This window comes from Paramormyrops kingsleyae, chromosome 1 (genome assembly GCF_048594095.1).
Source record: "Paramormyrops kingsleyae isolate MSU_618 chromosome 1, PKINGS_0.4, whole genome shotgun sequence".
NCBI classification, from domain to species: domain Eukaryota; kingdom Metazoa; phylum Chordata; class Actinopteri; order Osteoglossiformes; family Mormyridae; genus Paramormyrops; species Paramormyrops kingsleyae.
Genome location: NC_132797.1, coordinates 23667541 through 23681318, shown reverse-complemented (window position 1 = coordinate 23681318; position 13778 = coordinate 23667541). Strand labels below are relative to the sequence as shown.

Below are 13778 nucleotides of genomic sequence, written 5' to 3'. Positions count from 1 at the left end.
GGGGGGGGGGGGGACTATCCTCATTCTCCAAAAAAAAAATCATGAACCATCTGGGTGAAGCCAGACTCTCACCACAGATCAGGTTTTGAGGTAAGGATGTGAGGATTCACCTAACCAGCTGCAGTACTGTGACCTGTACTACGAAGTGGGATTACTGGCTTATCGGGGTAACTTGTCGGATTTAAGGTAGTCTGGGCAAAATGTAAGAGAACGAATATGAGGTCCATTTAAACTCTGGTACCTTTAATCTGACAAGTTACCCCGATAAGCCAGTAACCCTGCTTCGTGGTACAGGCCACTGGATGGACAAACAAATCATCTTGAGTTTTATAACAATACACAAATTAGAAGTATTGCATTGGTTTCACATCCCAGCAAAAAGGACAACATTTCCATCCTTTCCAAAATTAAGGTTAAAACACTGTAGGCATGAGAAGGATTTACAAGCTGGGTGGTGGTAAAGATTAGCTAAATAATTAAAATTGATTTGAATGGTAACATAAGACAAGGAGAGTAAATGCAAAGACAGAGCAATATTTAATAACTCATTAGAAACCACTGAACAACTGCTCAAAATGTATTACCAATAATTCCTGGATTACATGTGTATTATGTCCATGTTCAATGTAATTGAACCATGTTACATCTTGATCAAATTTAACTGAAGAGTTCACACAGTCTAAATATATCAATTTGAAATATTCCTTAGAGAAGGCACAGCACATCCATGATCTTCCTTCCTGAGGTTTGAGTTGTACTATCCTTGGATAGGCTCCAGACTGACCGAGACCCAATACTGGATGGATATAAGTTACAATTGCACCACATTTTAAGAGTAAGGTAGCGCTATTGCTAAAATATCACTGGTAGAGTGATATTTTACTGTGCTAATTAAGGATGGGGACTTATGAAGCTAGTTGGTAAAATTCCTGTTTTTTTTTTTTATTGAATTGCAACATAAACGTTTATGCTAACTGTAAGGACCTTACATCAGCATCACCTTGACATGGTACCAATGACATCCTCTGTATCTTTATATGAAAATAGGCACGACCCCATTTATAATTTTCTGCAATGCAGCACCACATCACATTACATTTATTAAGCAGACGCTTTTACATATAAGTAAGGATCAAGGCAGGATCAACGAGTCCCTAAAGTGAATGGGAGGACCTTACTCAAGGGTCAAAAACTGACATCAGTCTGCCAGCTACGCAATTTTAACTACCATCCTACTGATCATGGGTATCTAACCCATTAGTCCTAGCCCACAAAGCCACACATTGTCCCTGTCCATACATCTGTAAGTCTGTTGTCTATGTGTTTCACCTTTTTATTCTGAATCTACCCACAGCAGATGGGAAAAAAAACTAAGCTACAATGTACACACACACACACACACACACACACACATATACAGGAGTGAGCATTTTTGGGAAGTTAAAGACCTTGCTCAAGGGCCCAACAAAGGTGCGGCCAACTCTGTCAAATGCAGGATTCAAACGAATAACCTTGCGAGCAGACACAGAAGCCAAACCCACTGAGCCACACAACAATTTTACAATAACGTTAAATGAGCAACATAGCTACTTTACTGGGGCTTTACATGAAACTGCAACAGCACACTGAAGCTGACAAAAAGAGGACAAAATAAAAGCTGTTTCTAATAAAGAAAGAAAATCTCCTTAAATCAAAACATGGATGGGACTTTTAAAAACCACCCACTCCGTAAATGGGGAAAGACAGAACATACCAAGAAACACAACTGGACAGATTCAGGATACTACAGTTCAACTATTCTGACATCTATTTCATGCAAAATATGTGATTATGAGGGATATACCAAAGTCCCTCCTAGAAAAAAAGTGGCATTATAAAGGTTTGTACAGCCCAAAAGAGGTTGCACTCTCAAAATATCATAAATATGTCAGTTCAGGATATGTCTAAAAAACTGACTAATGTGGAATGTGGTGTGAGGGACAGTATGCGGCTCACTGGGCTGGGACACTGTTACAGTGATTGGATGGTTGTCAGTTCAAATCCTGGGGTCGGCATTGTGATGTCACTGCTGGGCCGCTGACCCTCAGATGCTCCAGGGACTGTCTGACCTTGCTGTCACAAGAAAGGCACTTTGCTTTGGATAAAAGCATCTGCGACATAAAGAAAACATAAATGTCTGCTTCTCTTAAAAGTTTATACTTACGTTACGTGGTTCTCTCTGCCCTGGCCCAAGTTCATTTTAACTATAATTAATATTAAACATCAACAACCACTGGCAATAAAAGCATCCTTGCAATAGAATTTGCAGAACTGTAAATCATCCACTGCTTTCTAGATTCATTTAAATGTTTCTTTTTCAGCTGAATGCTGTGAGGCAATTCCCAATTTTTAAGAGTAATCACAATAAATGAATCAGTAACTGTAAAATAACTGTATAAATACATAAGACAAGTTTGCTGCACGTGCATGCACTCTCCAAGCCAATCAAAATCATTTTCATCCTTGCTGCTGGTTGCATAGACAGTGTGGCAATTTTGTGAGAAATTTAACAAAAATGACTGACATGGAGAAAAGTGCACAAGTGATTGCCAAAAAACAAATTTTCCTCTGTGTGGAAATATTTTGGATTCCACAGAGATGATAGTGAGCAAAAGCAAGTGATTTGTCGACACTGCTTTGTATCTGTTGGCACAACTTGTGGCAACAGCACCAGCTTATTTCACCACTTGTGTCTCAGAATTCAGTTGTTAGAGTTAACCCAAATGTGAGTGACCTACTAGCATGTCTTTTCCAGTTAAGAGAGATTCTATTGGTAGATAAATACTATTTGGCTATATTTTATTTTGGGTAAATTTCAACTAAAAAAACTTCAAATACTGCAATGTGAATTATTTTCAATATTGTTCAGCTTGACTATCCAGGGTATACTCAGGCATATAACCTGTGCTAGCTGGGACAGGCTTCAGGCCATTGTGACCCAGACTGGGATAAGCAATTAAGATATATATGAATGGTTTACTGAATAATTATAAGTTCTTTAACTAAACATAAATAGCTAGCTAGGAACAACAACATTTCCCATACATGAAAGCAAGGTCATATATAGAGGCAGGCACTGATCTCAGATGAAAGCTGATTGGTCCCTGGACTGCCTTCTCCTGTCACTCTCCTATTCAAAACACGTCATTGGCTAATGATGAGGTTGGCCTCTTTGTATGAATTATGGCTCAATTCATACCCCCCACATAAAAAACCCAGAATTGCCCATGCCTGAAAGGCACCCACCGGAGAAAATAAAACTGTAAAAAAAGTCAAATGTGGTACAGAAGAATTATAAACTGGGAGCATCCATTTTCTGAAACTGTTTATCCTGTTCAGGGTCACAGGGGGTCTGGAGCCTAACCCGGAGGCTACGGGCACAAGGCAGGGAACAATCCAGGATGGGGTGCCAACCCATCACAGGGCACACTCACACACCATTTACTCACACATACACACCTACGGGCAATTTGGTAATTCCAATTAGCCTCAGCATGTTTTTAGACTGGTTTACCCTGACACACGATCGCCGATCATCCATGTCAAATGAGCATGGGCCATTCTAAAAGTAGCAAATGTTATCGATCGGTGTGGGGACATTCTAAAACGCTTAATGTGAAAACACTTAATGTGGTTTAATGTACCAAACCCCACAATGACATTGGGACAGTATTAACCACTGCACCACCATGCTGCCCCCCCCAATACTCAATACATTTCAAACCCCGGAATTATAAATTATCGAAATGGAAAAATTACTTAGAATCAGCTCAGTGTATGAAATTTCTTACATTGTACTATGAATAAGGCGTGGTTTCCTGTTTCATATTCTACTTAGATTTTAGTTCGACTGCTTATTTTACACTTACACTGTATTTTGTGCACTAGAAGGAATTATCACATTTTATTACCAAATTACTTGTTGAGTTTTTTCATTGTTCACTACAAGGACAAACATGGATCATTAATCATTGAATTAAAGTGTTTTATTCAGACCGATTGCCACAGGGTATAAATTCAAGGACCCAACCATGCAATCAGGTTTACAAACATTTGTGAATGAATGGGTCATTCTAAAGAGCTCAGTTAATTCAAGTGTGGTACTGTCATAGGATGCCACCTTTGCAATGAGTCAACTCATAAAATTTCTTCCCTGCTAGATATTCTTTGGTCAACTGTAAGTGGTATTACTGCAAAATGGAAGCATTTAGGAACAACAGAAACTCAGCCACAAAGTGGCAGACCACGTAAAGTAACAGAGCGTGGTTGCCAAGTGCTGAGGCTCATAGTGCGTAACAGTCCCCAACACTCTGTTGACTCAATAACTGAGAGTTCCAAACTTCCTCTAGCATTAACCCCAGCACAAAAATAATGTGCCAGGAGCTTCACTGAATGGGCTTCCATGGTTGAGCAGCTGCATGCAAGCCTCATATCACCAAATGCAATGTCAAGTGTGGGATGGAACAGTACAAAGGGCACTGCCACAGGACTCTGGAGCAGTGGAAACGTGCTCTGTGGAGTATTGAATCACACTGGCAGTCTGATGGACGAGTCTGGGTTTGGCAGATGCCAGGAGAACATTGCCTGCCTGACTGCAGCGAGCCAGCTGTAAAGTTGGTGGAGGAGAGATAATAGTATGGGGTTTGTTTTTCCGCGGTTGGACTAGCCCCCCTAATTCCAGTGGAGAGAACTCTTAATGCTTCAGCATTTTGGACAATTCTGTCCTTCCAGCTTTGTGTGAATTTCTTTGGGGAAGGGCCTTTTCTGTTCCAGCATGACTGTGTCCCAGTGCACAAAGCAAGGTCCATAAAGACATGGTTGGGTGAGTTTGCTGTGGAAGACCTTGACTGGCTAGCATATAGCCCTGACTTCAACCTCATCGAACACCTTTGGGATAAACTAGAACGGCGATTGCAAGCCAGGCTTTCATGTCCAATATCAGTGTTTGACCTCACAAATGCTGTTCTGGATGAATCAGCAAAAATAAATATAGACACTCTCCATAAACTTGTGGAAAGCCTTCCCAGAAGTGTGGCAGATTTAGAATGGGATGTTAAAAAAGACCGTGTGGGTGTAATGGCCAGGTGTTCTAATACTTTTGTCCATGAAGAGTATGTGTACAGTATGTTTCATCAATCTTCCATAACCACTTACGTAATACAGGGTTGCGACAAGCAGCGAAGAACAGGACATGATGCAGCGGACATCCTGGATGTGATGTATGGACTGATATTTGTGCCACTAGAAACTGAATATGAATATTGCATATTTGAATCTGCAGTTGTCGCATTACAAAACTAAATCTGAATTTAATAGTTTGAATCTGAATTCCAATAACTTGAAACTTAATTTATCCTACCTGGAAAATTTTCAGTTCGCAAATTCAATTTCAATCTATTGAGACGCACATCCGGTTCCTTGAGGAAAAGTAATCAACCGCAGATCGATTCAAATATACAATATTCATATTCAGTTTCTAGTGGCACAAATATCAGCCCATAGGGATGCCAGTCCATCAGAGGGCACAAAGTCACACACAATGGGCAATTCAGAGACACCATGTCACCTAACCACATGCTTTTGACTGTGGTAAGGAACTGGGGTACTCCACATGAAAAGGCAAGAACAAGCAAATCCAACACATTCTCCAAAGCCAGGAATCAAAACCATAACCCCACAGGTGTGAGACAACAGTAACACCCACTAAACTAAACCCCACTAAGACACCTTTAACAGCATTACTGTCATGCAAAGGCACATTTTTTCAAAACTGATTTATGTTTCTTGGGATCTGTTTTATCTCATGAGAAAATATCTTTGTTCAGCTTTGCTCAGTTTTCAATAAGTACACTGTGATTTACAATACTAGTCAAAAGTCAGGGTTCCCGCTGCCGCTCGTCACTCTCGTCATTGACGAAAACGGAACCCATGGTGACGAAGAAAAACTGCATCAAATCGTCACTCTGGCAAATTCAATTTTCAAATGACGAATTTTGAATTTTTGAAAAGTCAAATTTCATTTTTTCCCAATTTTCAACCGTAGCACCCGTAGGGCCTAATCAAAACTGGCCCGGCACCCCGGACACACGATCGTCGATCATCCATGTCAAATGAGCATGGGCCATTCTAAAAGTAGCAAATGTTATAGATCGGTGTGGGGACATTCTAAAACGCTTAATGTGAAAACGCTTAATGTGGTTTAATGTACCAAAATAGCGACCAATAATCACCAAATTTCGCACACACACATCTGGTCAAAGACTTTCACCTGACAAAAAAACAAAACCGAAATACAAGGAATATGGACTTTATTTTACGTTAAGCGTTTTCCCCTCCATTGACGCCCATTATAAGGAAAAGGCTTAATGTAACTTAAAGTACCAAGACAGCCACCAAAAATCACTATATTTCTCACACATATATCTGGTCATAAACACTTTCACCTGACAAGAAATCTAAACCGAAATGCTAAGAATAAGGACTTTTAATGATTTAATGAGTTTAATGATTAATTTATTAAGAACGGAAAAACGGATGCTGAAAAAAAGTGAAGAATTTGATTAGTAGAAGCAAAAATACAAAGAAAAGTGAAGAGTTGAAATCAAACTCCAGGGGGAACCCTGAAAGTCTGGACAAACCTACTGAAAATCACAATAAGATAGTGTCCCTAAACGAACCTCAAGGCTATCTTGTGAACAAGGAAAGATATAGAATGCAGCGACAGATGACCTGGCCCCCCATGATCTCCCAACCTAAACCCTATAGGGTTTGTTTTGGATGAGCTGGATCGAAGAGTAAGAGCAAAGAAGCCAACTTGTGCCCAGAAATTGTAGAAACTCCTTCAGGACTGTTGGAGAAGCATTCCAGGTGGCTACTTCTGGAAGCAGCTTGAAAAAATGCCACAAGTCTGTAATGCTGTCATTGAAGTCAAAGGGGGCTATTTTGAAGAGTCTAAATTTTGAGAAAATTTTAAGACGTTGAACTCTTCTCTTGGTTTATGCAATATTTGATATGAATGACTTCACTGTCACGAGCCCTTTTACTATAAGGTAAATAAAACCGCTTAGAGACAAATGCATTAAAATCAAGTGTGTCAATGCCTTTGATAGGTACTGTACCCATCTACTACACATACAGGTGGACAGATAAAAAAATTAAATTAAAGTGAAGCCATTTTTCTCAGTGTCAGTGTAGTTACTTCTGCATTTGTAGAGTAGATTTGCTGAATGAAAAAATAAAAAAATTTGCTTTCTAAATGAATGTAAAGGAGGACAAAGGATGTCATATCTATAGAACCCTGGGAAACTTCTGGATTGTTGTGAGTTAATGGAGCAGTATTTGTAATGGTAATTTTTAGCTCATTTACAGAGATCAGTACCAGAGATGGAGCAGTAGATCAGCCGGGGCGCCACCTTCTGAACATCCTTGTATCCCAGCCCCATCTGGCCAAGCTTGCCCGGGAGATAGTTTTCCATGAGGATGTCGCAAACTTCCGCAAGCTGCGGGAAAAAAAAGAACTGTGCTTTACAGAACTGTTCCTGTACACTGACAAAGCAAAACACACAACTGGCAATGATTTGTTTTCAGTTCCAAAGTGTTTAACAACAGTGAGCCAAACAGCAACTTACACACCAATATTTCTTACAAAATATTTCAGTGTTTACAAACTAACGGGTGAATTATTTGACTGTGATCTATGTATGCATATGTCTAAGTCAAAGTATATTTCATTGTCAGCTTCAGATATATGATGCACGGAACAATACAGAGGTGAAATATCATTCTCATTTTTCATAATGCAAATGAGAAATAATAAATAGAATAGAAATATTGAGACATACAAATATATAAGCACGACAGTTTAAGATATGGACATTACGTCAAACATAATAAGATACAATTATCCACCTGATTAGTGAGGAAAGATTGTGCAGTTTGGCACAGAATTTTGGCATAAAAGTAGAACATGCTATAAACAGGTTTAGCTTTAGAGTTATGAGTGCAGAGTTATTAGCCCTTTTAACAGACCAATATTATGCTGGAAGGGGCAGGACTGTTAAAAAGTTGAATAGTCTGTGGAAAAAAGCTGTGTTTAAGCCGTACTGACTGGGTTTTGAGGCTAAAGAGCCTCCTAGCAGGTAAAGATGGATGAAATGTACCTTGTTCTAAGTGTTCTCCATTGTATATGGTTTAATAGTAAAAAATGATACAAAACGTCAATAAAAGTCATTTAAAAACTTGATATAAAAATATCCATTAGAGACAGTACCTTACCTCCAGTATTAACTTGGCTCCCTTAGGATCTTTCAAATTTACTGCGATGCTCTACAAATAAAACACTGCTGTAAATGTTTATTCATATTTTTTCAATTCTGTATTTTTCACCCTTACGAATCGCAGTCATACTGCTCAGAATGTAAACATTCTAACTGCATTCATCATCCCAATGTGTAAACATCATGATTTAGGCTTTTCTCTCAGATTGTAAAGGAACAGAATTGAACAGAATGTTTTAATCAAGCACCTAAGGGGTATGTGCCACAAAATACCACACATCCCTTTAAAATTAAAGGCTGTGGATGTTTTTATTATTTATGATCAAGCCCATATAGAAATGCAAAGCCCTGGAGACTAGTGATAATATGGAAGCTGGATAGATATACCTTTTTGTTGCGGTTGATACTAAGGAAATAAGTGCTTTCCTTCCCTACAAATGGCGGGCCCCATGATCTTGTGTCGTCCCCAGAACCTTCCAGAAAGACAGCCTCTTTACAACAACAGCTGAACAAAGAAACACACACTTCTCACAAAGAACTGACCATATTGCTAGTGAATTAAGAATAGTTAGATTATGGCTATCATGATTAGACAGAGACAGTAAGATATAGACAGATACTTTATTCATCTGTCTGTCAATGTAAAAACACATTAACAGACAATTAGAACAAATAAATCACAATAAGCAATGACAATGTAAGGAATAGCATGGAAAGTATTAGAATTATAAAATTATCAACAAAGTATGAAATTACAAGCAGAAAGAGCACTGCGGAATATAAGCGGTCACACGGCATGTGTGATGTTCACATTGAGGTTACACATAGTGGTCCTCAGCCCTTTACTCACCTGGCTTCTCCACCTTTATCACCTCAGCACCCAGGTCTCCCAGTATCATACTAGCAAAGGGACCAGCAAGAACCCTGGAGGTGAGGATGCGCAAGTCACAAACAGTGATCCATCATCAAGACCTTAGAACAAGGGTCTATCCCATTTTGCTCTCCATGGGACACAGACATGTAAAGGTCACAGAACACTATCAAGGGTTCGAGGGTAACTTTATTGTGGCCAAGAACAACATAACTTTCAACATCAACGCAATCCAATACAATAGATGATGCAATATATTGAACAGTAGATAGATAAAAATGATAATGGGCAAATTTACCATTACAAAGTACAGTATATGTCAGTGTACCCATACCCAGTACCAGTCAGAATGCTGTCTGCTATTAAGCATAGCAATAGCCATGGAGATTAAGGACGCCCTGAGTCCTAAAATCCTACAGAAAGGGGGTGCTTCTTATTTAGTGGATGATTGTAGCAATTCAATACAACTAGAACCGTCCTAAGGACACCAGCCCATTATAAATGTCCAACTTGCAGCCATCCCCCCCCCCACACACCTTCACAAGACATCCAAAGCCTGTTCCTATTAGAAAAAATTTGATTTCCAAATCATGCAATAATACAAAAACTTAAAACAGATTCAATAAAACTTATTATTAAAAAAAGATACAATTCAGTCAAACAAAATAATACAAAAAAATTCTTTGCTGGACCGTTTTAAATGTAGTATCAACATGTTATTTAAAATCAGTTTGTTGTCAAGAACAATACCTAGGTATTTGTAGCTAGCCACATAGTCAATGACAGTACCTTTAACAGCAGTAGGTAAAGTGCTCAGTTGTGGTTTCACTGGTTGTTAGCCAGTGACCAGTGTCTGTGGCATAAATGGCTGTACTCAGACTCTAGGCTTTGCTCTATTTGTGTGTATATCTCAAAGTAGAATAAGATGGAATATGTGAACAGAAACATAAGTTTCTCACAAATGAAGAATAAAGCATAATTTCATTTTCATTTAATTTTGAGTTCGAAAAACCCAAAACATACCAGAGACACATACATACAATGTCATGCATATTTCAGCCAGAGGTGATTCTAGGATTTGAAAATTATGGGGACTCAGCCTTCTGAATAAATGCAAGATAAACATAGTAGACATATTCTGCAGTGGGTTAATTTAGATCAATATTATGTATTATGTGTTTTTTTTCTAAATTACAAATTTGTCATAAAGGAATGCAGTTCAGACAAATTCGATCTTACTAGCAATAAAAAGAGACGGCGAAAGCTACAGTGCGCGAGACACGCTTTTGAATTCAGTGAAAAAGGCGGGATGTAGTCTGAGGTAAAACTCAACGATAAAATTCACCAAGGAAACTGAGATCGTTGGGTTTTAAAACTTCACGTAAATGTTTTTAAAATGTATATTTCTTAAATTATTTGTGGGTTTAGGATAGGCTATAATCTCTACTGCTCTTCATGAATAAAAACATATTTGTAGAAAAACTACCATTCATTTAGCTTCTGAAATTTGTAAATACAAATAGAGTACAGGATAAAATACAGACAGAATGATTGTTATTATGATTATACGGATTTGGGTTACTTCGGTAAAATTTTGGATATTTTTCCAATGATATTTTAAACCAGAGGTTCTCAACCTTTTTTCACCGCGACCCACTTTTACTATGTCGGCTGAGTCGGGATCCTATGTAGGTCTATATAGATGTAAATTAACGCTATGATTGAGCACGCAGGGCACTGCAATTTGCGCCAATCGATACCAATATACAGTAAAATCCCGTTATAACGGACTTCATGAGTCCAAGCAAAACAGTCCGTTATATCCAAAGCCCGTTATATCCAGAGTTGCTGTTTGCCCAGAACACAACTACAGGACACCATTTACTCATGCCACACCCCAGCAGACACACTTGTGGTATAGATTATTATATTGTAGTAATCTAGCTTTACCTGACCAGATGCGTGACTATTAATAATCCCGACTCCTTCACTGTTGCCAACTCCTCAGCAAGGAAAGTCGCTATTGGTTGTCCCAAAAGTCACTAGAAATCGCCATCGCTTAATTTGCATAATTTGCATATAATTATAATGGACGCTGAAGGAGAGAGGAATAATGTCGTGGGAGAGACAAAAGGTGGTTAAAAAACACCCTAAATACGTTTAGAACTACAAACGTACAAACACATACATACACACACACACACCACATACAACAATAAACATTAACCACTATACATGACATAACACACATCACATTTATAATCACACAAGCGATTACCTAGAACTATTTAGAAGCTGGTATCAGTCCAATTAACATGCTGCGCTGCCCGTCGGTACCTCCGCGCTACAGTATTTATTTACTCATAAACTTTGCCCAAATTTCATCCTGGGTTATAACTAATTAATAAAAAAAAAATCACAAAAACACTTAAAGGTAATGAAAATTATTTCAGCTTTAGCAATTTGATGATCCACCTAAGTTATTAAAAAGTATCGATATCGGTATCGTATCGGCGATACTTCCCCTATATTTATTTGGTATCGGATTGATACCAGATCTTGTAGTATCGCACACCACTAATAAGCGAGTCCACTATAACGGGATTTTACTGTAGCATAAATCTGACTGGACGTGCGAGTTAATTGTAGATGAAGCATCTGTGGTTTGTCGTTTTGGATTGGTTGAGTGTTCACTAGTTTTGCCCTAAGCATTTGCAGACCATGTACATATGTTTATGTAGGTTCATTCTAGGACCAGGGCTGGAAAATATGATCGTGGATCAGCATAGGAGCTTGCTGGTTTTAAAATGCTTGCGACCCTTCCAGAACTTTCCGCTCCTTACCCCCCTAAAACACGCCAAACGACGCCCCTGATTTCAGCTAAAACAGACAAACCAATAATGTCAATATAAACCAGGGGTGGCCAAACTCATCTCCAAACGACCGGTGTGTGCGGGTTTTCGCTGTAACTCCCTAATTAGATTACTAATCTGAAGAGTGGCTGTCTGAAGAGTCCTCACACCTGGGTTTGAACAGCTGACTTAAAAGTTATCCCAAAAACCTGCATGCACATCGGCCCTTTGCAGATATGACTGCCCACCCCTGATATTAACCTATGTGCCAATACACATTTGGGCTGGTTTAAGGATTAAAATGAAACTAAACATAGTGACAAATACAGAACAAAAATATTTTAACAGTATAAAACTGTGCCATAACCCTGCGTAGGACAAGCCGGTGCATAAAATGGATGGATGGATGGATGGATTGATGGATATGGTGGCCCAACTTACCTAGTCAGATCTAAGACTCTGATACCATCCAGTGGTTTTACAACCCCCTTTCCTGAGGCAAATGAATAAATGGAGAAAACAAAATTAATGAATGCCCCATAACCAATAATAGTACTTCACATTATTTCACTTCAAGTAAAATCATGGTTTTCTTCCACGTGCCTATTTGCGATTTAATGAAGGAAACAAAAGGTCCACAGCTAAACCGCAAGATGATTTCACCTCCAAACTATTTAGTCAAACTAAAAGCACGAATTGCGAAAGTCATCATTTTCACGGCATCACGTATTACTTTATAAACGTATTGGAGATAATGTTTCATTAGTTTCCACTGGTATTTCAGTTATTTAATGCTGCTGTTTAAGCACCTTGCGCTGTCTAACAAGACTTTCTGAACACACAAAAGTTAAATATTAACTTTAAAACTGTAGGAGTAACTGATTAAGGAAAGTATTAATCACCATCAATGGAAAACCAAGGGACACCGAAGCAAGAATAATACTTATTATTATTTAGCTGTTAAATTTCAAATATACTCACAAGATATAGGCTATTAAATGATAACATTATACTTTTGAAGTAACGCTACTCGCGTCGTTATTCATAGTTACACATTTAGTCATTAAGTAAGAAGCATAAGAAAGGTAAGAAAAATGTCTGGAACGTGGTTTAGGGAAATTAATCGTAATTTTAAGTAAGCCACTTAATAAAATAGCTCAAAATATGGCTTGTGAAACAATATCGATTGGCAGTGACCCTGGGTGACTGATTCATATCATTGAAGAGTCCGCACAGTACAGCGAGCGGCGGCCAGGACGCCGTCGGTACCTGGCTGCGTGGACGCGCATAGCCTCCGTGCCCGTGGGATCCGTACAGTATACACCGGTCCGAGTCGCACGGTGCTCCTCACCACAGCTGCCATTGCCATTTAACTCCCCAGGGGGCTGCTGCCGCTAAACGCTGGCGTAAGAGGCAAGGGCACCGGCAGAGGATAGTGTCCGCGTCTACATCCGGGAGCGGCGTCTTTGGCACGTGAGGTGTGGTCGTGTTAAGAAGCGTCAGGATGCGCAGATACTGAAGATTCCTTCATTGTCATTCCAGGGAATACAACCAAATTGCGCAGAATGCTTACGGTGCCTTCACACTTAAATATCGATTAAAAAAAAGAAAAATAGTAACGGTACAAAATAAACTACTTAAAAATACTAAAAAGTAGTATTATAGCACAGTTACTGTTAGTGTATATGAGATATACATGTATAAAAGTGCAAATGAAATGTAAACATAGATAATTATATG

General features: G+C 38.9%; 1 protein-coding gene across 9 annotated transcripts in view; it reads right to left on the bottom strand.

Annotated features, from left to right (window-relative positions):
• sugct (succinyl-CoA:glutarate-CoA transferase) overlaps positions 1-13545 on the bottom strand; it is a 116417-nt gene extending 102872 nt beyond the window's left edge. For 4 of the 9 annotated variants that reach the window (XM_023800209.2, XM_072711883.1, XM_023800216.2 and 1 more), the window contains exons 1-6: positions 13308-13524; positions 12480-12531; positions 9166-9239; positions 8703-8788; positions 8314-8364; positions 7418-7538 (exon numbers count right to left, since the gene is read on the bottom strand). In XM_023800209.2, the coding sequence (XP_023655977.1) occupies positions 7418-7538; positions 8314-8364; positions 8703-8788; positions 9166-9239; positions 12480-12531; positions 13308-13407 (484 nt within the window). In that variant the 5' untranslated portion in view covers positions 13408-13524. Of the gene's footprint in view, positions 1-7417; positions 7539-8313; positions 8365-8702; positions 8789-9165; positions 9240-11136; positions 11446-12479; positions 12532-13307 lie in introns of those variants that run through there. The other 5 variants (XM_023800210.2, XM_023800211.2, XM_023800217.2 and 2 more) reach the window with 5 other exon arrangements.
• Between the last annotated feature and the right edge of the window lie 233 nt (positions 13546-13778).